Below are 25,641 nucleotides of genomic sequence, written 5' to 3'. Positions count from 1 at the left end.
ACCGGCCAAATAGCTACATGTACATGGCGCACTTTCACCTTTCAGTGATAACAGTCACCAGGACAAGAAGACAGGGTGAATCTCCCTAACAGGGTACAGATAGTGGTGAAAACCTGACAATTCCTCTAATCCCTCTCCACGCTATCTAAAACTAATAAAAGGTTCAGGGGCGGACTGACAACTCATGGGTACACCGGGCAATAAGGGATCATGGGGCCCCTGTGTCCTTGCCCAAACTCAAAAAAGCCTATGAAAAAGGTACCAGGGGCATCTCATGGGGCCCCTTACTGACCCTGGGCCCTCGGGCAGTGCCCGAGTTTCCAAATGGTCAGTCCGCCCCTGAAAAGGTTTTATCTTCAGTCAGATTTTAATGGACACTTGATACCAATATGGAGTAAACTGATAAAGTTGCAAATCAACTAAAGAAGCATGTTTGATCACTGACCTGACAATACAACAGAACTGAAAAAAGATTTATTATTTATTTACTACAGGTACTTATATAGCGCCATTATTTACACAGCCCTTTACATATATATCGTACATTCACATTAGTCCCAAACCCTCAAGGGGTGTACAAACTAAACTCCCTAACTTACATTCATACATACACATACTAGGGCCAATTTAGACAGGATCCAATTAACCTACCAGCATGCCTTTGGAGTTTGGGAGTAAACTCGAGTACCCGGAGGAAACCCACGCAGGCACAGGGAGAACATGCAAACTCCAGGATGCTGGTGTAAGATCTGCACTATCTTACCTCCTTACATTAATGCAATGGGTAACTGCCAAGTTAATCAAAATTGAAACATGTTATGTTTCATTGCTAAATGTATCAGTTATTCTATAATATATTTATACCAAACAAACATTATACCAAACAAGCATTATTAGATATGATCCTTCAAAGGTCCCGGCCCAGACGTGGAATGACATCACTATGCAGAGTCTGTGACACCTTGGTTGGTAATGCACATTGGGAGCTACCACACAGTTTTTTGCAGGTGGGGATTGCTTGAAGACTCAAAATCATAAGGAAGGTCATTGAAAGCTTTGACAAGCATAAAAATAACCTGCTAATGCCCCCAGATAAGCCAGTGGGAGACAGGAGAGATGGTAGTATGGTCTAATCACAGATTTGGCTGTTCCCCCTGCTTTAGACAGTTACAGCTGCCACAATATGAAATGCTGATGAGTATTGCCTCACACTTGTCAAGATTTGTGTATCATGTGCATTATCAGCTTAATTACATGAGAAATCTGACAGTGCCCATAATTGGACTGCTATGCCAATGCGGTAAAAAGAATTCCCCCATGCCAACAATGAAAATATGTATTTTTAGCTCTGAATCCCTTTTTTAAGTCATTTATTCATCCTCTATGTATTGCCACCAATTATCACTCATTACTTTTAACTGACGTTGTCACCATGCCAGATATCAGCCCCCGGGAGTTACTGCTGTAAGCTTCATTAACTCTATAAATGAGGTCAATTCTGCTAAAATTTATTACCATAGAGCTTCTCTGCGTTCATGAGATGCTGGTACTAATACTGTGGTTCATGTTTGCATTGTGTGATAAATACTGTATATGCTGTAGTCTCACAGTGCCAAATACATTTAAAGTAGATAAAAACCCAATCATTAAAAACTCACGTAAGCTTTAATATGTTAATGCAGTTTCAAAAGTCATTTCAGTCTTTTCAAATCTGCAGCTTTCATTAAAATAATAGCTGGGATCCTGCCATGAAGGTCTTTCTTTAGGCACTTCCTGTTACAGAGTGACAACACTCTGTCTTCCAGTTGCTGTTCTGCATTTGCACATGTTCGGAGAAGACTATAGGCAGCCATATTGATAGCACAGACATGTTCTGCTCTTGTCACCATTAAGGAGCCCATTCTGAGCATTGTCATCCGGCCACCGCTGGAGCAAGTGAGTGAAGGCATGACTGTAGAGAGACTACAGTAGATTAACAGCACAGAGATGCAAAAAGAAAACGGGAAAAGGTCCAAACAGTACTTTGTGAAACAATAAATGACAATTGTTTATAATACACAGTGCTTGTAAATGCAATGTAAATGCCATCCAGTTAAGGGTTAACATCTCTCTACACCTTAATGAATTCTCTACATTAAGGTAAAAAAAACCCTTCCAATAGCAAGGCCCTCCTCCTCCTCCAACCGAGTCCTTTCTCAATCCAGTGCTGTGGCCATCTGCAGCATTACTGCTCTTTCTTCCTGTATGCACAGGAGACTCTGAAAGCAATGGGAGCCATTGGGTTCTGCTCCTGTCAGTCAAATCTTGTGGGGAGGGAGAGGCGCATGGTCAAGCTACGCTGTGTGTGTCTATAGATGCACACAGTCTGGTGCAATGGGGGCACTTGGAGAAGAGAGGGAGGGTACAGCGCCAGCGGAGAAACAATAAATGATGATTGCTCTTTAGTTGATATGGGTTAATGCACATATCTAATGCTAATATGCTGCAGGCAGAGGCTGCAAACCACAACAATGTTGTCAACACTGGTGGATAGCACTGGTCTGTTTCTGTGGGGCAGTGCCACTCGATGGATCAGGTGGCTACTCCCTTCAGTCATCTGCAAGCTACTGTTGCCCCTCTTCTCCTCTTCTCCAAGCAACTAGTATTTTAGAAAATGGGCAATAGTTGCACTTTTATTGTATATACCTTTTTTTTAAGACAAGGCCGTGTAAATGAAATAGTGTGTCAGACTCATGGCTAGCCTGTTACACTTTGCTGGTTACAAAGTATTTTACTACAATTTGTTTTTATATTTTGTTAGGATCGTTTCTGGAGAAAGACAAGATCAAAAATGAAATTGAATTGCTATGGTGTTGATCCAAATAGAAATTGGAAAGTCAAATTTTGTGGTAAGAGTGAAAGTTAGAAAATATTGTTATTAATATTAAATTAATATTATTAATATTTGAAAATAAAAACAGCTGCAGAAAGGAAAAATCTAAATGTTATGGCTGAATTATTTAATGCATTTGGTGAGTGTACAACCATTTTTTACCCTGCTATCCAAAATAAAGTTCTAGTTGCCAACATAATAAGGTCTTTAATAAGGCTTACCTGTAGGTACTGTAAATACTGTATCTCCTAAACGTGCATTGATTAGGAGAAATTTACTGTGGCAGTTGATGCCACCTGCGCATGCGCAGAGAGACGTGCCAAACTACCGCACACATGCACAGGAGTGATGTTGACCAGTCAAATGGCCACTGCCCGCAAACCCGAAAGGAAGACCAGGTGAAGATGGAAGCCTTGGGCAGTGCTCCACTGAAAGGCTTTGTTTTCAGGTGAGTCTTTCTTAATGTGCTAGTATGCAATGCACACTAGCACATTATGCTCCTATGTTGCAGGGAGAATTTTTTTAGAATTTTTTTTTCGTTGCGGTTTACTACCGCTTTATGGTAGATCTATAGGCAAAACTTTTTTTCATCTTGAATAGAATAAGGGAGGGTTATAACCCCTATTTTGTGCCATCTGTTTCACATTGCAGAGATTTACATTCACTCCCTGTCCCATAGCCTGCAATTTAATGAAAATCCTTGGGGCCCCCAGATCTCCAGAACTAGTGTCCTTATTGGAAGATTTCCCCTCTATTCCTTTTCTGGGGACAGCATAAAATTTGGAATTTTCTTTTACTTCCACTTTAAATGAGAATGATAAACAGGACAAATAGAGAGACTGAATCTCCCTAATGTGGGCACAGACAGCGATAAAAATCTAATAGATATTCTAATACCTCTCCACTCTATGCAAAACTAAAAAAAAAAGCAAAGTTTGATCTTTGAATTTAAGGACTTATGTCTAATAATATTTTATTTTTTCGTAGTGTATCATCGTTTAATTTATACAGTGTATTTATTTGCAAAATGATTAGATTCTGTCCTTATTCACAAGTCTGTTATACTTATTCATATATGCATTGCAGTAAACGGAGTGTTTCTTCTTTGATATCATAGAGGAAGGGGCATCTCTTAATCCATGTGACAGCACTTACTGTGGACCATATGCAGAGTCTGAACCAGAAGTTAAAGCAGTTGCCCAATTTATCCATAAAAGAAGAAAATATATCAAAATCTACATGACATTTCATGCATATGCTCAAATGGTACTCTATCCTTATTCCTATCAGTATGAAACAATTCCAAATTTCAAGTGTGTGGTAAGTTACTCTGAGAAGCCTACCATCTGAATTATCATATGTAATAAAATTGCTTAATATGATAAATTAGGATGTGTGCAAATCCACCCTGTCTATCCACCCTTCAGTTCTCCAGAAAACAGTGCTTGAGACCATGAGAGATGAGAGACGCTGCTTATGTCAGCAATGAAATAGAAGGTTGGTCAACCCAATAACTGTTAGGAAGTCTATGCCTCATGCATACTGTAGGTATGAGCACATGTGCACCTATATACTCTCTCCCGTGTATGAACCCCAGCAAAAAGAACCTGTTCAGCTGGTAAAGCATAACAAACCCATACTAAAGCAGAACCAAAGGCAAGAATACTCACATAGGCTCCAACAGTCTGATGCACACAAGGTCCCTCTCCAACGCTGGCATCTTCTCCCCAGCTTCTTCCAGGTGCTGTCATTCATTCGTCTTGATTGGCTGGTGGGGAATAACATTCCTCCCGTTCATACAAGGCATTCATTCATCCCACAACTGGATACAAAGAAAACAAACAGAGGGTGCACTGGCCTAGTGCATTACCTTAAATAACATTTATTGATAAAAATGTGATAGGTAATATACTCACAAAAGATGAATTAATCAAAAGCTCATCAAAAAGAACAGCACTGTCCAGTCCACATAGTATGGCTATCCACATAGGAACCCTGGACCTCCAACAACTAACGCGTTTCAAGGACTTGCCTCTTCAACAACAAAAAATAGTACAAACAATGCCTGTACCCTCTTTTAAATGATCTGGTATCAAGTCCAGATACTGCATGTGGGCCGTCAATAGCTTGCCCGAAGGTGGGGACAAAATCCATATGTGCTTCCCTTCCCAAAAAAATAGAATGAACTGAACAAAACTAATCTATCAGAATTGCTGAGTACGTAGGAAATCCTAATAATCTATTAAAAACTTAAACATTCATAAAAATCCATAAAAAGCATATATGTAACTTGTATAGTATATATTTTATATAATATTATACCATGTAAACTCATGTCCCACGATCCATATGTGCTGGCAACAATTGCTTGCAAACTGTGTGAATATAAAATTTACAGTTTACAAGCAGCGATGAATGTTGCACAAACAGATATGTATGAGAAGATAGGGTAAAAACCTATTACAGTGTACTCTCTCTTATTATTGTGGATTTTAGCATACTAGTTCCTCATGGCCTCTGATGTGAATGTGCAGGTGGTAAGCTGGAACACACGCCAGCCCTTCAAAAGCTGGAAGTGGGACTGCCGTGCGTCCCACACAGACATGTATATTCTGCTGGAATGCATATCAGCACAGGACATCCGCCAGACAGTATGCCGGCACCCCCTATCTGGGAGTGTGGCCACGGAGTGAGCTCCACCCAGTAAAAGGAAGTCAGCTGACCACATTGCCTAGCTGACTGGGAGTAGCAACCCCTAATGGATGGAGGAGCTTGGTTCCACGGCCCAGAAGGCAATCATACAAACCATACAAACGCAGCCTCCACCCTGAATAAACTGTAGGCACCAGGCTGTGACAGCTTGCAGCTTCACAGTCTGGTGCCCACTGCGCATGTGCTAGTCGCGCCACGCGCTCCTGATTGGTCCAGCAGTCTCCTGGGACCTGTGAAAGCTCCTAGGAGACTGCGGGAGGAAGGAGGGGGCTGAACTTCTGGGTCACTTCGCCACGGCGAACTGACCCGGAAGTGGGAAGTGTCAATACCAGGTACCCGCTTCCCCCCAAAAGGTGCCAAATATGGCAGTGGAGGGTAGAGGAGACAAATTATCGGAGCTTCCACTTTTGAGTGGAACTCCACTTTAAGGTAAACATACAACATCGTTAGTTTTAATAAACTGAGTGCTGAAGTTGCATTTTTTCATAGTGGTTTATCTATCTACCAAATTCTGAGATTAATAAACCATTTTTCATGTCTTTACCACACTATATCCCATTTATGAATTGCATTTGTTTATTTTTTTTTAATCCTTGTGTCTAGTCATGTGAATATTGTCAAGTTGATTAATACCCACTACGTCTGAATCACTGCAATGTAGTCTACAATGACATGCAGTAGCTGTTAATAAACTGCGCTGTAAATATTATTTGTTGATGAAGTACTTTAAGTTTCCTTATCTATTTGTGTATTAGGCGTTTAGTCTTCTGCTTCATTGATCGTAGCTTGATCTCTGTTTATATTGATCCCATAAACACGACTGTAAACTTGATCAATATGGCATTGTGCACGAAGAGCTAGTACTTTGCTCGAAACTCTTCATAGCCAATTGTCCATGAAAAATCAGGAACTGACCAGGAAAGTGGGTGGCTATGATCCTTGGTCATCTTGTGATTCACTATTCTTTTTTCCCCACATTGTTTCTTGTCTGATTAAATAGCAGAGCATAAAAGTTAAAGTGATTAAAAAGTCAGAACAGTCCCTATATTAAGATAAAAATGTCCTACAATTTTTTCTGTCTCCCCATCGTCCCCAAACACTTAACTGTCACCTCTCACTTTCCTGTGCTGATCTTGGCTGCAGTGTTGCTGTCTCTTCCAGAATTCCCAATATACACTGAGAGCAACGGGAGCCACAGGCATGCCAATTGCAGGCTATACACTGCACCTGGGCTGTCTGGGAGAAGGAAATATGCCAACAATCACAATGGACAAATCCAGCTGGTCTGTGTGCAAGAGCCCTAAATGAAATATATTACTGGTGAAAAGTTTTAGAACACCCAAATTTTTCCTTTTTTTTTTTCAATTTAAACAATTAAAGTCCAGTGAATAACCTGGAATGGTACAAAGGTAAGGTGGAAACTGCCAAAGGTAAAAAAAAAAGTTTAGGTTAACAAAAATGAAAAAATAATGTACTTTTCGGAGTTCTACAAACAGGCCATTTTCAGCGAAGAAGTAATAGGTCAACCACTCACAGTTGTTCTGCAGCAATGTAAGTGAATGAGGCCTTCAGCCCTGGTCCACACCAGTGCGGCTTTGAAATCATGCTACTTCGTACAACTTCAAAGCTGACTATTCAGTGCGACTTCATTGCAGCTTGCTGATATTCTGTTTGACTTCACTTAACAGACGTCAATGCAAGTTGCACCAAAATAGTGCAGGAACCTTTTTCAATGTTGCTGCGACTTGAGTTCCACTGATCTGAACGGTCTTATTGTCACTAATGGGGTGTGATTTGTCATGTGACTTTGAACTCTCAAGTCACATGACAAGTTGTGCTGATGTGAACCAGGGTTTAACGTTTATGCTAACAAGTGTTACAGGTGTCCCAACTTTTGTCAATTACTTATTATATATTACAGGTACTTATATAGAGCCATCAATTTATGCAGTGCTTTACATATATATTGTACATTCACATCAGTCCCTAACCCTCAAGAGGCGTACAATCTTAGGTCCCTAGCTTACATTCATATATACACATACTAGGGCCAATTTAGACAGGATCCAATTAACCTACCAGCATGTCTTTGGAGTGTGGGAGGAAACCAGAGTACCTGGAGGAATCTCACGTAGGCACAGGGAGAACATGCAAACTTTAGGGAGGTGGTGCTGTGGTTGGGATTTGAACCAATGACCAGGTGGAAGTGCTAACCATTTAGCCACTGTGCTGCCCTCTGTCTGCATAAAAGCAGTGTTGAAATAGACTGTAGCACTATACCCTCTTAGGCAATATTTGGACAGTATTGTATTGCAGGAAGTAGTAAATTGCTCTCAAAATGGTGGGAAAAAGGCAACTGACAAAGGAAGACAGACCAACCATTTTAACCATTAAAAGTGCAGATCTTTTCTTTAGAGAAATTGCAAAGAAAGCCAAGGTGTCAGTGCTTACAGTTTCCTGCACTGCAGGGGCGGACTGACAGCTCATGGGGCCCCTATATCCTTGCCCAAACTCAAAAAAGCCTATGAAAAAGGTACCAGGGGCATCTCATGGGGCCCCCTACTGACCCCGGGCCCTCAGGCAGTGCCCGAGTTTCCAAATGGTCAGTCCGCCCCTGCTGCACTGTCAAAAGGGTCTTTGAAACTGGAGGAAACTGACAGGAGGAGGTCTAGTAGACCAAACCCACAACAGAATCAAAAGACAAGTTTCTGAGAGTCAACAGCTTTTGTGACAGGTGACTCACAAGACAATAGCTTCAAGCCCAGCTTAACACTGATCAAAGTAAGCAAGTCTCAGTTTCAAGTGCAAAGAGAAAACTTTGAGCTACGGGTTTGACAGATTGAGTGGCTGTAAGAATGCCAAAGCTAAGATGGCAAAATAAGAAAAAGATCCTTGCCTGGGCCATGAAGCACAGGCAGTGGATTACTGAAGACTGGATGATGGTCTTATTGACTGATGAATAAACGTTTGAGACCTGCTGTGCTGTTCTACTAATGATTAGCTGACAGCTAGCTAAAAAAAACTGACAGAAGCAGCACTGTGTTTCATTGCAAAACTAAATTTACTACTGTGAATATTTCTGTAAAACTGCACTACAATCACATAAACTGAAATTAAAATATGCTTGTATATATGTCTCTCACAAATGCCTACAATGAGCACATATGTTACAAACAGCTACTTAAAAGTCACATTGAATACAAAGAAATGTGATCTAGCTATGTATATGACTTTAACAAACACAACAAAAGAACTTACAGGCATATGTGTATCAAAAGGAGAATGGAGGAGACCTTCACTGGTGTTCTTCTAAAAGCTGAAAAGGCTGCAGTGGTTTATGGGAAATCTTTATTCTTAACAAACGTGAAACACTTTCTGCTCTTGTTGAAGGGAATAATAAGACAGGTGCAGTTGCAGTCAACACCTATTTGATGGAGCCCTACTCAATCATGCAGGGTTTTTGTACGCTGTTGAGTAGGTAAAAAGATGGATTCTCGGTGTGTGACATCAAGGGGTTTATTTACTAAAGCTGGAAAGTGCAAAACCAGGCTTCTGCATAGAAAGCAATAAACTCCTAACCTTAGCTTGTTTAATAAAGCTTTGCCAATAAAACCTGGAAGCTGATTGGTTTCTATGCAGAGGTGAGCCTGATTTGCACTGTCTATCTGTATTAAATAAACCTCCAACTGTCATACATGGAGGAGGAAGTGTGATGGTCTTGAAATCTTTTGCTGGATCCAGAGTCAGTGACTTGAACAGAGTGAGTGGTACCCTGAAACAAATCTACTACCACAACATTTTGCAGCACCATACAATACCCCCTGGAATACACCTACTTGGTCAGGGTTCATCCTACAGCAAGATAATGACCCAAAACATCTCTACAGGCTTTGGCACAACTACCTTAGAAAAAAGAACAAGTTGGTAGGCTTCAAATCATGGACTGGCCAGCAGAGTCTCTAGATGTAAACCCTGTTGAGCTGTTTTTTATGAACTGGACAGAAGGGTGAAAGCAAAGCAACCTGCAGTACATTTGTGGGAACTTTTGCAACAGTGTTGGGAAGAACTTTCTGAACAATATTTGATTTCCATTGTAGAAAAAAGGCCACAAGTGTGTTCTACTGTTGTATCTGCAGAAGGTGGTTACTTTGATGAGTCAAAAATGTAGATTACATATTGTTAAAGAAAATGATTCCATGATTTCTTGTGCTGAGTGATGTCAATTTGTGTATTTGTTCTATGCTTTATTTTCAGAGTACATTAGGACATTAAACTGTGTAAATTTCAATAAACGCTGGAGAAATGGAGGTGTTCTACAACTTTTGACTGATAGTGCAACTCAAAGTGGAACAAAAGGGAGCTTTACTTACCTTTACTTCAATGGTACTTGTCCTTTATGGGCACCAGCATCTTGTTATGTGTGCTGGTCTTCAGCAGCCTTCATTGCGGGATGACGTCACTCCTGGCATGGGCAGCTTAGCTTACATGCTGGAGATGCTGAGAATAGGCAGGTAGGTGTATTTTATTACAGAAGAGACATTGAATGTTTCTTTTGCAATAAAGAGCCTGTCTGCTTGCATGTAATCACAACAGGACTTTCGTTATATTTTCCCTGCAACTTTTTGTTTTCAAACTCCATGTGCTGTGCCTGTACAGCTCTTCCCTTGGCCAGTTCCACTTTGTGCATGTCTCTCTTCAATGACGTGGACATCCCATGATGCCTTGCACTGTTGAGGTCCCACGCACTGATTGTGCTTGCATGCTATATTTCTTTATTATAGGTACTTACACTGCACTTTATATACTGTATATTCCCACATCAGTTCCTGCCCTCACAAAGCTTACACCCTAAGGTCCCTAACTCACATTACACATACTAGACCATATCCAATAACCTACCAGCATTTCTTTGAAGTGTGGGATGAAACCGAAGTATCTGAAGGAAACCCATGCAGGCACAGGGAGAACATGCAGACTCCAGGCAGGTAGTGGCATGGCTGGGATTCAAAGTGATGACCCAAGTGCTGCTAGAGGAAGTGCTAACCACTTAGCCACTGTGCTGCCCATATCAGCAAATCATCATGGAGTCCACGGGTAGTCTACTAGGGAGACAACACTGCCTGTTTAGGGAGCCACTGAGGGAGCTTTGCCACCCTAGTACAGGAAAATTGGGAAATGGCAGAATTACAAGGTAAAAAAATGCTAACTGAATAGATTAAAAAGCATAAAATAGAATGGCACTGCTGGAAGGAGCTAAGCTCATATTTTATGAGTTTTTATTTTTAGGTTTTGGTATAAATGTTAAAAACTTGTGTCTCTCCAAAATCCCAATACAATTATGCCAGTACATTAACATAGATGCTGTACAGCTGGTGACTGCTTATTTTGCATCCATTGGTTACTAAAAGCCTGAGGATAATTGCCAGAACATTAATGTTTGCATCACCTATCTATTGAGTGTTAACTTTCTACACTCACTGCTTGGATAAAAGGAAACCTATACTGAGCGGAGTACAGTTGCTATCCTTGTTAACTTCTGAAAATGCTAGTTTCCTCGCTGCATGCTAAAAGAATGGCTTCAGTATTTTCTGAGTAACAAACCTGGAAAAAGTATGCATAGCAGAAAAAAAAGAGGTTAACGATGGTTGCCCTCCTCTAAATTTCTTTAAGTGCAGTTTTCCTTTGTAGCGTTCACCCCCGAAGGAGTATGGAGTCCCCCTATATCCTGAGTCAGTAACCAGTCCTTGAGCTTGTTTTTGTTGTTTTATATGGGGGATAAGGGTAAATGGGATGCCCAACTTGACTTGCAGTAATATCTCTGAGGAAACATTTCCTAATTCTGTACAAAAAAGTAGTTCCTGAACTTTTCTACTCCAGCCAGAGTGGCCCAGTCTCTTAATGAATCAATGTCTCTGTGAAATCTCTTCAGACCCCAGCTAGGAAATGCCCATCCACCTGGCAGTCTTTTGGAGCATATCCTGGAGCAAGAGATTCCAAGACAGGCATGTAGCATTGTCCCAGGGAGATCTGGTTAAGTATTGCACCTAGCAGCCCTCTCTCCTGTAAGCCCCAGAGGTGCAGAGGTACTCACTCTGTCCTTGGATCCTGTAGCTCTGGGTAAACTGCATTCAGGCCTTTCATTGAGCCAGTTCCTGTCCCCGCTTGCAGGCTGTCCTTCTCCGGTGGACTGTAAGGCAGTGGAGCTGCTTCTGTCAGCTTCCTTGCCTTTCCTCCAGCCTTCATCTTGGAGGTAGAATCCCCCTTGTCTGAGGTCCGCTCTGAGGCTACACAGCAGCACCTTCAGTAGTCCATCTTCCACCCAACTCCAGACCCCTGCTGAGATGGCTCCTTATATCCAGGGGCAGTCTGCCACACTACCAGAACCTCCAGCCTGGGATTGGTCAGGCTCCCATGAATATGCAGATCCTGGTCTCCACCCCTCTGCTCACTAGCTTCTGGAAGCTTCCTTTGGTCTCCAGAACCAGGTGGAGGCGATAGAGGCCCAACCTTCTGAGTCATCCAGCCGAACCTGAGCTGACCTGGACTTGACCCTTAGTTAGACATGCTCACTCCAACTACTTAAGCCAATGCATTTTCCTAACTCTCTAGCATCACTAGCAGGTGCTACACCTTTAAAGCCCAACTCCAAGAATTAGTAAAAATCTACCCTAGCAGTGCATGAGTGGGGTTGGTAAATGCTTGTTATAGTTGGACTTTAAAGGAAAGCTGTCATAAAAGAAACAGGATGACTGCCACCAATTAGTTCTTTCCTCTTCTTATCAACCCAGGCTTAAAATACATGGTTATTTGCCATGGTGCCCATGTTACATTTATTTTGCCTGTTTAATTTCAGGGAAAAGTGACCAGTACTGTAATGAATTTTTGTGAATGTGTGTGTGCATATGTGAAGTTTGTCTTATTAATAATTCTGTTTCTGTTTAAAACAGGAATCAGCTGCACAAAAAGCTGTCCAGGCTATAAACTCAGCTTATGGTGTAAGGTATAGACATGGTCCAGCAGCATCTACTTTATGTGAGTATTTTCTGGTAATAAACTGTGGCCTTCTATAAATGGAGTGATTATCTATAATACACTGCTCAAAAAAATTAAAGGAACACTTTGAAAACACATCAGATCTCAATGGGGAAAAATATCATGCTGGATATCTATACTGATATGGACCGGGTAATGTGTTAGGAACATAGGGATGCCCCATCGTTTTATGGAAATTAAAATTATCAACCTACAAAGGACTAAATTCAAAGACACCCCATAAATCATAGCTAGTCCATTTCGCTGAAATTTCATTGCAGCAACTCAAAATGGTACTCAGTAGCTTGTATGGTCCCCATGTGCTTGTATGCATGCCTGACAACATCGAGGCTTCCTCCTAATGAGACAACGGATGGTGTCCTGGGGTATTTCCTCCCAGATCTGGACCAGGGCATCACTGAGCTCCTTGACAGTCTGAGGTGCAACATGGCAGCATCGGATAGACCAAAACATGATATCCCAGAGGTGTTCTATTGGATGTAGGTCAGACGAGCATTGGGGCCATTCAATGGTATCAATTCCTTCATCCTTCAGGAACTGCCTGCATGCTCTCGCCACATGAGGCCGGGAATTGTCATGCACCAGGAGGAACCCAGGACCCAATGCACCAGCTTAAGGTCTGACAGTGGGTCCAAGGATTTCATCCCCATACCTAATAGTAGTCAGAGTACCATTGTCTAGCCTGTAGAGGTCTGTGCATCCCTCCATGGATATGCCTCTCCAGACCATCACTGACCCACCACCAAAACGGTCATGCTGAATGATGTTACAGGCAGCATACCATTTCCCACAGCTTCTCTAGACCCTTTCACGTCTGTCACATGTGCTTAGGATGAACCTGCTCTCATCTGTGAAAAGCACAAGGCGCCAGTGGCAGACCTGCCAATTCTGGTGTTCAATGGCAAATGCCAGTCGAGCTCTATGGTGTCGGGCAGTGAGCACAGGGCCCTCAAGTCACCCTCATGAAGTCTGTTTCTGATTGTTTGGTCAGAGACATTCACACTAGTGGCGTGCTGGAGGTAATTTTGTAGGGCTCTGGCAGTGCTCATCCCGTTCTTCCTTGTACAAAAGGAGCTGATACCGGTCCTGCTGATGGGTTAAGGACCTTCTACGGCCCTGCCCAGCTCTACTAGAGTAACTGCCTGTCTCCTGGAATCTCCCCCATGCTCTTGAGACTGTGCTGGGAGACACAGAAAACCTTCTGGCAATGACACGTATTGATGTGCAAAGCTGGAGGAGTTGGACTACCTGTGCAACCTCTATAGGGTCCAGGTATCACCTCATGCTACCAGTAGTGATACTAACCCTAGCTAAATGCAAAACTAGTGAAAAACAGTCAGAAAAGATGAGTAGGGAAAAAAAGTCAGTGGCTTCCACCTGTAAAACCATTCCTGTTTTGGGGATCGTCTCATTGTTGCCCATCTAGTGCACCTGTTATGAATTTCATTAACACCAACGCAGCTGAAACTGATTAACAACCCCCTCTGCTACTTAAAGCGGAGTTCAACTCAAAAGCGGAAGCTACGCTTATTTGCCTCCTCCCCCCCCTCCATTGCCATATTTGGCACCTTTTGGGGGGAGCGGGTACCTGCTTTTCACAGGTACCCGCTCCCACTTCTGGCTCAGTTCGCCGTGGTGAATTGAACTGGAAGTTCGGCCCTCTCCTCTCTCCCACAGTCTCCTGGGAACTTTCACAGGTCCCAGGAGACTGCAGGACCAATTAGGAGGTGCAGCGCGACTCAGGCATGCGTAGTGGGCACCAGACTGTGAAGTCGCAAGCTGTCACAGCCTGGTGCCCACAGTTGAGGTGCCATGGAGGAGAGAAGGGGAGAAGGGACAGTGTGGGTGAGAACAATGCTGGACTCTTGGACAGGTAAGTGTGTGTTTGTTAAAGGTCAGCAGCTTCAGTTTTTGTAGCTGCTGACCTTTAAAAAACACAAAAGGCTGGAAGTCCGCTTTAACTGCTCAGGTCAATATCCCAGGAGTTTAATTGACTTGATGCTATGCTCTGATTAAAAAGTGTTTTTAATTTTTTTGAGCAGTGTATATACCTACCTAAAAATCTTTCAGACATTACATTTGTTTGTGTATACTAAACACCATCTAGGCATAATTTGGAAAAAAAAGATCACTTTGCTTAGCTTGTATTGGCATGTTTAGAGAACAGATCTATGAGTCTTCACAGGTGAAGCCTGCACAGAATTTCCATTAACGCAATTGACCTGCATTACTCACATATGCAAACACTGAATTACCCTGAAATAAGCCAATGGCTGGCCCTCCCACTTCTTCTGCCTCACTTCTGAGTCCATCCGTTATGTCTTTACCAACCACTGACATCACTTGGTGGATTCACTTTGGCCCAGACCCCAGCCATGTAAGCAAATGGGCAGGGAATTTAGTATTATGGCTGAATTTGGGCAATGATGTCACCACTATCCCTGCCCTTCCTTTATATAGCTGTTGATAGCATGGTAGTTCGGGGAGCTGTTAGTTGGCTTTGTGTGCAGCGGATTATTGGGTTTTTTTTTCAGCAAGTCAGTGGGCATTGTGGCTGACAATGGATTTACAGCTAGGGATATTTTGGGGGATTTTTTTAAATAAAGGACTTATCAAAAAATTTTGGTGTTTTTATTTAGTTTTTAATGAATAAGTAAGGGGGGGTGGCATCTGAGGGCCACCTTATTATTAAACAGGGCTTCCAGATTCCAGTAAGCCCCTCGCTCACAGACTCCAACAACCACTGGGCAAGGTTTGTGGGGACAAGCCCCTCGTCCTCATTAACATAGGAACAAGGTGCTTTGCCAGGGGTATCACCCCTGGAAAGGCCCCCCCGCCCCCCCATGTTGATGGCATGTGGGTTGGTATGCTTCATCCTTAATCCAGGTGCTGGTGGGACTGGCTGAAGCAGCAAGAAAGAAACATTTCTCAACAAGAGGAGGCAGCATGTTAGGTAAGTCTTCATCTGAGCAGGTGAAATTTCCTTGAAGAAATGATCCTTTAGTATCACTTCAATAGGTACATAAAGGTTCCTATTCATAATTTAGAATGCAATTTAATGAATCATTTGGCTTTAAGCATTTTGAAAGTGAAAGAGCAGCATATACTGCATGAACGTGTTGGATATTCCATTACCAAACCATGGGCATTAATATGGAGTTGCCCCCACCCCCCAGCAGCCTTCACCCCTCTAGAAAGGCTTGTGCAAGACTTTAGAGTGTGTCTGTGCGAATTAGTGCCCATTCAACAAAAAGAGCCTGTGTGTGGCCAGGTACTGATGTTGGACTAGAAGACTTGGATAATAGCTGGCTTTCGCCATAAAGTGGAAGTGAACAAAAGTGCCCATCTTTTTCACTGCTTTCTGCAATGCTTCTCTTTGGCTATTTAGGTGGCCATTGCTGATGTATTTCCTGTACATGCTGAGAAGGAACCGGGATGTACATTGCTCTAGTATGTAGCAACTTCACCAATGCATTGTTGCAAGCACTTTACCTTGAAAGGGCTACATTTGATAATTCACAAATATACAACATTTTTTGTGTTTCAGATTTGAGTTCTGGCAGCTCCATTGATTGGGCTTATAATATCGGTATACCATATGCATTTGCATTTGAACTTCGCGACACTGGATATTATGGATTTCTCCTTCCAGAAGGTCTCATTCGACCAACCTGTATAGAGACAATGTTAGCAGTCAAAAATATCACAATGCACTTGCTGAAGAAATGCCGCTAGAAAGATGTCTAAGAGCTGTACATTTTCATTGGGAACTGTAGCCTTTTAAAAGATTTGTACCACAACTATTTATCCCTGTTTTGTATTCATTTAAAGGAGTTTTATGTTATGAACTGTATGTAATCAGCATCATGTAATCCTCTGCCCTGAAGAAACCTTGTAGATGAAGGGTCAGCAGTCTGAGGCAATTAGGGCTTTATTGCTGGTTTTTTGAAGTTCTGCTAGGGAACATGCTTACAGGAGAGAAGGCTGGGATGACTTTTGCATTGAGCACCTGTTCCTTCATTGTCCGTTCACAAACTGGCATCCAGAGCCAGAATCAACTGATTGACAGCAATGTAGTCTGCAAGAAACCTAGATGTGCTGTCTTGCAGGCATGACCAGATCACAAGACTGGCTGAAGAGAACTACAAATGCTTTTGCTGTAAAACAGTTCACATATATGCAGTTTAAATGTGTATTTAGCTGTCAGTCTGTAGTTCAGTTGTAATGGGTTATTTAGCTATAAATAATGAGAACAATATATTGTAAATAACATTATCAGTGTGTGTTCATTTTTTAAAACTCTTGTTTCCTGTTTTTAGTTTTTAATTTTATGAATGCATGTATGTGTACTGGTCATCATATTTTCTAATTTCACAATGAGGCTGGTTGTGTTTTGATGATCCTTCTCTCACAGAAAGGTCTGTCTGCTTGAAAGCAATAGGTTGCCAGAAACCCTGTGATCTGTGTAGACTAGCTGATGCCAACCTTATTATCAAAGAGGAACCTTTGAAATAATTTTCAGGTTTCAGGGAACCCCTGCAAAAAAAATAATTTATTTACCACTTTAGGCCCATTAGTTTGGTCAGTAAATTGTAGATAATAATCATAAAAGCCATGCTCTGTATATTAATAAAATTAAACAAAAGATATTTTGACCAGAAAGGAAAAGGAAACAGTAACTACTGTACTTTACACTTACATTGGAGATTAGTGGAGAAATGCCCTCTTGTGTTGGTGGTCAGGAGAGAAGAGTCCTGTTACATTTATGGTCAGTGGGACACAATTAGTGGACAATTAGAGGAATGATGTCCTTTACATTAGTATATATATTAGCTGTTAGTCGAGGAAACCTTGCCAATGTTGTAGGTACCCTGGCTGAGAGACTGATATAGATGTTGCCCTACATTCCTCGAGCTCGGGAGTGGTGTTTAAAGAGAAAAAATCAAAACAGATGTGATTTAGTAATGCTTATACTATATGTGGCCTACATATTAAGGTGATAGGCCATCTTTAATTCAGACCTGAATACTGTCTGCCTAACCTATATTTATGCTCCCATAGTTTTGTTGTTTGAATAGTACGCAATTCTTCTAGTCTCTTATTCTAAACCAGGGGTCCTCAAACTACGGCCCGCGGGCCACATATGGCCCGCCGAGGACATTTATCCTGCCCGCCGGGCAGGGGCATATCTTCCGCGAGGCAAGGGACTAGGGTTTGGCAGGTCGGGAGAGCTCGGTAGGCAGGAGGGCAGGATCAGCAATTCTAGAACAGGGGAAGGTGGGCTCGGCTTATGAACCCGCACCTCTCACCTGGCCTCCCTGCAGCCAGCCAGCCATCTATTCTGATCAGTGCATGCAACCGTCACGGCCGGAGGGCGGAGCCTAGAGCTGACCATGAAGAGGTGGAGCAAGAGAGGAGACTCCATCGCTGCATGTCGGGTATCACGGCCACGGACCCTAGATAAGTGCAATAGATGATCGATCTCCTCCCTCTCTCCCCCCTTCCTCTCTCTCTCTCCCCCCTTCCTCTCTCTCTCGACCCTCCTCTCTGTCTCCCCCCTCCTCTCTCTCCCCCCTCCTTTCTCTCCCCCCACCTGTGGCAGGCGCAGCACTTGTAGTGCCTTGTGCGCTGTGGCATCAGAAAAATTATGCAATTGCTGTTTCTTTGTTTGATGAGACTGACTTTACTCTGTAATTCCTCCAATGCCGCTCTATGGATGCAGTAGGTTTAAAGAGCACACCGAATACTTTAGTTAACTTCTTTAATAACTTCAATCTTCTTCATATAACACTGCTTACAATGGCTTGTTTCTTTCATATTACAATGGTTTAATTTGTATTACATTGGGTTGATTCAATAGCTTATCTCGATAGATTCAATAGGTTCGATAGATTCAATTGGATTATGATTACTCTACAGTGACTTGATTCGTAAGTTCGATAAGTTCGTAAATTCGATAAGTTCGTAAGTTCGGTGGAACTACAAGTAAACACACACAACAGTTTTAACATACAGATCTACCTGCATTACTAAACAACAGAGGAACACACAAGTGCATTAAATACCTATTTGGCCTGCTCTGCTTCCATAAAGCTTTTCTGATTGGAACTGTCTGTTTCCTCTTCTGTCTGGTGAGCATGTGTCTCTAGAAAATCCTAGCAGGGAGTTTTACACAGGCATAAATGTGAAACTGGCTGGGATTGGTTAAGGCTCTGTACAGTATGAGGCTGTCTGTGATTGGCTCATCTTTAACTAACTCTTAAAGGCATATCCTCCCTTTCTGCTTCTGCTAACACAATGAATATATAAATGTCATATAACAATCAAAGACATATATCACAGCAATGATTCTGCTTTTGGCTTTAACATATGCACATATATACTGTACTGAGGTTATTGGCAGGTTTGGTATACACATATATGTGAACCATATTAACAACCTAGGACTGGTCTTAGCTGGCCAGCTACACCACCCTCTCTCTCCCCCCACCCTCTCTCTCTCCCCCACCCTCTCTCTCTCCCCCTCCTCTTTCTCTCTCCCCCTCCTCTCTCTCTCTCCCCTCCTTATCCCCCCCCCCCCCTCTCTCTCTCTCTTTACATTGTACACAGATCTGAGCCAACAAGCTGTCCTGCATTTACCGTATATTTCGCTCCATAAGACACACTTGGGGGGGAAATGTCTGTGCGTCTTATGGAGTGGCCAGCCCAGTATTCCCGCCACCATTGTATGTCCGCAGTCTCTGATCATCTCATGTACTATGTCCGCAGTCTCTGGTCATCTCCTGTACTGTGTCCGCATTTGTTCATAGTTTTTTTTTTTTAAACTATAGTCCGGCCCTCCAACGGTCTGAGGGACAGTGAACTGACCCCTGTTCTAAACTATCCCTACATAAGTGCAAAAGGAACCTTAGCAGTATAAATCTTCAGTGCTCTTGAGAGACCAAGAGGGGTGTTTCAACTTTTTTTTTTTTAAAGTGTGTTTTTTCAAAAATATTGTGTTTGTTATGTGTGTATTATATTGTAAAGGTGAATAAATAAAAAAAATCACAAAGTACAGATTAAATAGTTTTAGAAATATCTGGATCTTTGTCAGTATCAACTAGTCTAGGTTAGTCCAAATTTAGTTTATTCCAGATTTACAATTGTGGAGAAGAGGATATGCTTAGCCTTTGAAATGAATTGTGCTACTTGCCAAGCATTAAAATGCTGCCAATATAAGGAAAAATAGAAAAAGACATTACAGCCATCCTAAGCATGTATCTGCCCGGCTTATTGGCCAGTGTTGTTGGCAGTTTACAGAGCAGCACAAATTATATTGGAAATGTAATATTTTTAACATGGAACCTACCATGGTTACATACAATATGGTTATATAGTTTGCTTGCTTGTTTGTTTGTTTTAAAAAGGCACAAGTCCATTTAGCCAACCCAATAGAAAAAAATAAATAAATAGAAAATCTCTATGTATGGGCAGCACAGTGCCTAAATGGTTAGCACTTCTGCCTGGCAGTTACTAGGGTCATTGGTTTAAATCCCAACCATGGCACCACCTGCTTGGAGTTTGCATGTTCTCCTTGTGCCTGTGCGGGTTTCCTCTGGGTACTCCAGTTTCCTCCCACCCTCCAAAGACATGCAGGTAGGTGAATTGGCTCCTGTCTAAATTGGCCCTAGTATGTGTATGTATGAATGTGAGTTAGGGACCTTAGATTGTACGTCCCTTGAGGGTTAGGGACTGTTGTGAATGCACAATACATATGTAAAGTGCTGCGTAAATTGACAGCGCTATAAAAGTACCTGAAATAAATAAATAAATATACAATACACAATCCTATACCCACAGCTAATGAAGGCAAGCCACCCTCACAAAACATCGTCTGAATTGCTCCAGCAGGGGAAAAACTATTCCTGATCCCCCAGGAGGCATTCAATATTCTCTGGATCAATAATCTATGGTGTTATTACCTGTAAGTGTTCACGTCCATATATAGTTTGTGCATTTAGGAATGCATTTAGCTCCTTTTTTAAAACAATCTACTTAGCTGGTCAGAACTAGTTCTTGGAGTTTATTCCACATTTTCACAGCACTTACTGTAAGGAAGCTTTTCTGTATCTGAAGATTAAATCTCTTTTCCTCCATATGTAAAGAGTGTCCCCTTGTCCTCCAGAATGACCTAAAAGTTAATAACTCTTTACCAAGTTCACTATATGGATCACCTATGTTTTTATATCTGGTGATCATATCCCCCTTAATTGCCTCTTGTCAAGAGAGAATACATTCATTTCAGCTAACCTGACCTCATAGTTGAGTTCCATGCCTCATATCAGCTTGGTTACCCTTCTCTGTACTTTCTCCAGTTCTCCAATATCCTTTTTGTGAACTGGTGCCCAAAACCAAACTGCATATTCTAGATGAGGTATTACTAATGATTTGTACAGGGACAAGATTATGTCTCTCTCTTTCTGGAGTCTATAACGCTTTTAACACAAGAAAGTATTTTGCTTGTGTAGTACTACCCCTAAAGGAGCTGCTAATAGATTTGGGTTCTCTGCTCTTTCTTTGGCCCTAAATGGAGCCCCACCAAAATACTTGGCCGGGGAGTCATCTGGCAGTTACACAAGAAATATACACACCAACTATAATAAAAATTACCAGGTTGTATTGGTAGCAATAAAATGATAAGGCAACAGTTTAGAGGTAACAATACAGTACAGTAAATACCCTTTAAAGTGTGTATGTATATTATATAGGGCGCGCTTGTTGGAGCCCAACCTCTTTAGCTTTAAGGATAAAGGTGCCAGATGGATATCAGGGATGGATGGATGGGAGCAGTAACACTGAGGCAGCTCTTCTTAGAGTGGAAGCAAGGCTCTAATACAGTAACAAGAAAAAGAGAGGAAGGCGCCTCTAAGTGCAGTATTGACAATTTATTTAGTATACATCCAGCTGTCCAGCAGCAAACTCTGTCTATGGGATCAGGACGTAGAGTTCAGGATGTGCCTGTGCATCAAAATAAAGCTAGGAGAGCAGAGTTGGATGTAGGAGGTGAAGGGGGCGGTAATGCATTTCGGAGCATGCTCAATAGGCTCCTTCTTCAGAAGTCTACTTCCTGATCCTGTAGACAGAGTTTTCTGCTGGACGGCTGGATGTCCCACGTGGATCTAATTACCACACGATTAATCTTTTTAACTATTTATCTTGTAAGTGCAATTTATCCATTGTTTACTAAATAAATTGTCAATACTGCACTTAGAGGCGCCTTCCTCTCTTTTTCTTGTTACCCTTTAAAGTGTGGCCACTTAAATACTGCAGGGTCAACAGGCATAAATGGTAGCCTTCTGACTACGAGATCACTCCCCAAGTGGGAAGTGTAAGGGTGAACAAGGAAACAAAAAGGTTTAAGCCTGATAATTTCTCAAACAGCCTTAAAACCAGTATTATTAATAGGTTAAACCCTAAGAATTAAAAAGTCTGAAAATTGTTTTTTCTGCTGGCTTAGTTGGGGCTCTTACATTTTTATCTTTTGCTCTATAAATGAAAAAAGACCGAAAATGTTGAAAACAAATGAGTTTTTCTTTGTTTCTGTTATAACATTTTGCAAATAAATAATCTTTCTACACAAATTTAGGCCAAAATGTATTCTGCTACATTTATTTGATGAAAATAACCCAAATAAGTGTTTATTATTTAGTTGGTAGGAAAGTTACAGAGTCCACAAACTATGGTATAGATGTGAAAAGAGATAAACCCTGATGTACTGACAGCCTATCTAATTTCTTTCAGTCCAAAAACACCAGGAATGTACAAATACCCCCCAAATAACCACTTTTGAGAAAGTAGATAGTCTGAGATATTTAGGAGAGGCATTGTGAATTTTCTGAAGTTGTCCTTTTGTGTCAAAATTTTGTGGAAAATGAAGAAATGAAAAAAAGTTTTCACAATTTTTTTTCTTACACACTGTCACCAATGCAATACAGCGTCACCATATAACTGGTGTGATGGTGGTCAAGGACACTGACTGGCAACAGTATATAATATATATATATATATATATATATATATATATATAGATATAGATATATATACACACACACATTTATATATATATAAATATATATATATATATATTTTTTTACATTTTTATTACTTTTGTATGTTTTTTTCTACTCCTGTGACCAGAGCAATATGATGTTACCATATTAACATTGTACTACTCTGTGCAAGTCATAAGGTTTTTTTTTTACACATTATGATTGCTTATACCAAGGAATTTCATTGGTATAAGAAAGCATTTTTACTGAATGAAACTGATCCATCCAGCAGTTTTTGTTGTGATCAGCTGTGATTGGCCACAGCTGATCACATGCTACAGCTGTGATTGTCCCAGTCTGTACAGGTGACCACTGTGACCAATCACAGCTAGCAGCACAGTTGTAAGCAATGAATGGCATGAAAGGAAACCATTCATTGTTTACAACTGTCCTTTGATCTGCTGTGATTGGTCACAGCGATCACATGACACTTGCAGCAGGCCAATGTAGTGATTGTAGTGTAGTGAACAGCAGGTGACAGATCGTGGCAGAATGCAACCACCACATATAATCATTGGCAAGCTGCAATATACTACATTTTTGGTTTTGGGTTTAACACCACTTTAAACTAACAGGTATGAATGAATGAACAGAATTAATTGTTTTTTTCCTAACCTCCACCCAAAAAAGTTTTCAAGCAGCAAGTACAGTAAATGACAGCTCTGAGGTTGACATTTTATCAGGCAATTTAACCTTTAGGTTAACAGAACAGTTGTAGTAACCCTTTCACATGTCAAGTTTGTTTACCGCTTCATCAGCAGGAACCTTGAATTCTAAGGTAAAAGTTTATTAGGAATGTACTGCGCTGTATACAATATATATGAGGTAAACATTTATGTAAATACAATTAGCAAAATTATTGAATTCAAAGAGCGTGCGATTTTTTAAGCGTCTTGAAAATGTGAAACAAAAACCTATATTTTATATGGCAAAGTTCAAAAAATTTATTTAAGGAGCCTTTTTAATTCAGGTGGTGACATATGTCCTGTGCTTGATATTCAGGATCGACCCTTTTTTTTTGTTTCTTTCTATCACATACTGTTTTCATATTGAAGGAAGGTAAATGTACATTTACCAGTGGCAACCCAATCAAGCCTTGATTTTATTTTCTGCAGTATAGAAAATGAAATCCAAGACTTTTCTTCCTATGAACAGCAACATAATAGTTTGTGTAGCACTAAGGGTGATCGCTACTTCACAATGATGACAGTGAAGGCAGCATAAAACAAGTCAAAAAGATCCTTGGTATGGTAGTGTAGCACCCCTTACTCCTGGGTGGTTGAATATGACTTGGAATTCTAGCATTTCACCTCTTGAATCCTTGGCTTCTTTTGGGGTAAAAGGAAATTGGACACCAGTCAATTTATCATGTTTTAAAGGGTTTTTTTAGCACAATAAACTCAGGGGAGAGGGTTAAAGAATACAATACCCAAAAGTAGGTAAAATAGTGCCAGGCTTTTCTTTTAGCAATTAATGTAGATAGCTGGCCCTTTAATAGCAGCCAAGCTGAACCCAGACTCTATGTGATCAATCACAGGTATCTTATAGGATGAGCAGTGGAAATATCTTGCAATGACCACTGGCAGCAGCTTATCCCCAACTCTTCAGGTCATTGTTCAGCACAGAAGCCTTTCCAGACACAGCCATCTTCCTGCTCCACTACCACTGGATGTACCCCCATGCAGGAAACCAAACAAATTTTCATCAGACCCAAAGACAGAGGTTGCCATCTGCTTCCCTAGGCCTAGACTTAGGCCCTTCCCTGTACAATGTCCCCCACCCTCACCCCCCAGACAGCAGGTCTAGGAGGCAGAAGACCTCCACTCCTCTTACACTAGTATTGTCTCCAGGCCAACCCTGGGAGACAAAGACCTTTCTAGATGGTCACCCCACATATTTATTTATTTCCTTGGCCTACATCACAGACAACACATTTTCCAGTGATTGGTCAGACAGAAATAAATATCTATAACTCAGAAAATTGTTTCATCATACTCTCCCTGCTAAAGAGCACTACCTAGCAACAGGAGAAGCAAACAATATCCTGAACTTAGGGGAAACACAACAATTACAGAAACAATAGCAATTAAAGTTAAGACTGACTACAGCCTAGCTGTCCACTAAAATTAGACTGGGTACACTCAAGTTAATGGTAGGGTCCCTACATTCATGATATGGCAGCAACACATTTTTTACCTTTGAACTACATGTTGTAGGCAGGCCACACAGGATTCATTTTTCATTCAAACAGTAGGTTGAACAAAAAAAGAAAAAAAAGAAAATTCCCCCATCCACCCATTCAATCCATACTGCTGAGCTATTGTTTTCTGCCTGCAGGGAGCCTTCTCCGGTGGTAGAATACAAGATCAGGGTTGCCGGCTATAGGCGGAAGCAATGATCATTCAGGAAAAGCCCAATAGGCTGGTTGTACTTGACTTGTACAATCCGCTAGCCCCTACATGGATTGAAATCTGGCCAATCTGCTGAACCAGATGAATTTTGATCCATGTATAGCCGGCTCAAAGCAGTAGTAAATGTTTTTAAAAAAAAAAACTTTCTCCCTGCAAGGTTAGGCATAATGTGCTAGTATGCACTGCATACTACCACATTATAAAAGACTTATCTTGAAGACCTCCAGCAGTGCGCTGTCACGGCAGCAGAAACTTCCATCTTCATCTGGTCTTCCTTCCAGGTTCACAGGCTATGGCCACTTGAATGGCTCAGCCGCAATGACATCACTCCTGCTTGCATGCATGGCAATGGCACACAGCTCTGAAGGAACAGCACCGGTATGCCGATCCTTCAGAGCGCATACACTGGTGACATCACAGGCTGCCAACCAAACGAATATCTCCTAAACTGTGCATGTTTAGGAGATATTCATTTATCCTACAAGTAAGTTTTATTATAAGCATA

General features: G+C 41.4%; 1 protein-coding gene across 1 annotated transcript in view; it reads left to right on the top strand.

Moving 5' to 3' along the window:
* CPA6 (carboxypeptidase A6) overlaps positions 1 to 22,269 on the top strand; it is a 164,134-nt gene extending 141,865 nt beyond the window's left edge. The window contains exons 8-11 of the mRNA XM_089654280.1: positions 2,801 to 2,888; positions 3,990 to 4,192; positions 12,532 to 12,616; positions 16,185 to 22,269. Coding sequence (XP_089510406.1) covers positions 2,801 to 2,888; positions 3,990 to 4,192; positions 12,532 to 12,616; positions 16,185 to 16,372 — 564 coding nt within the window. The 3' untranslated portion in view covers positions 16,373 to 22,269. The remainder of the gene's footprint in view (positions 1 to 2,800; positions 2,889 to 3,989; positions 4,193 to 12,531; positions 12,617 to 16,184) is intronic.
* The last annotated feature ends 3,372 nt before the right edge of the window (positions 22,270 to 25,641 follow it).

This window comes from Staurois parvus, unplaced genomic scaffold, assembly GCF_062004578.1.
Source record: "Staurois parvus isolate SC_StPar_1 unplaced genomic scaffold, SC_StPar_1.0 ptg000748l, whole genome shotgun sequence".
In the NCBI taxonomy this organism is placed as follows: Eukaryota; Metazoa; Chordata; class Amphibia; order Anura; family Ranidae; genus Staurois; species Staurois parvus.
The sequence above is the reverse complement of the archived record's forward strand: the minus strand, read 5'-3'. Positions and strand labels throughout refer to the sequence as shown.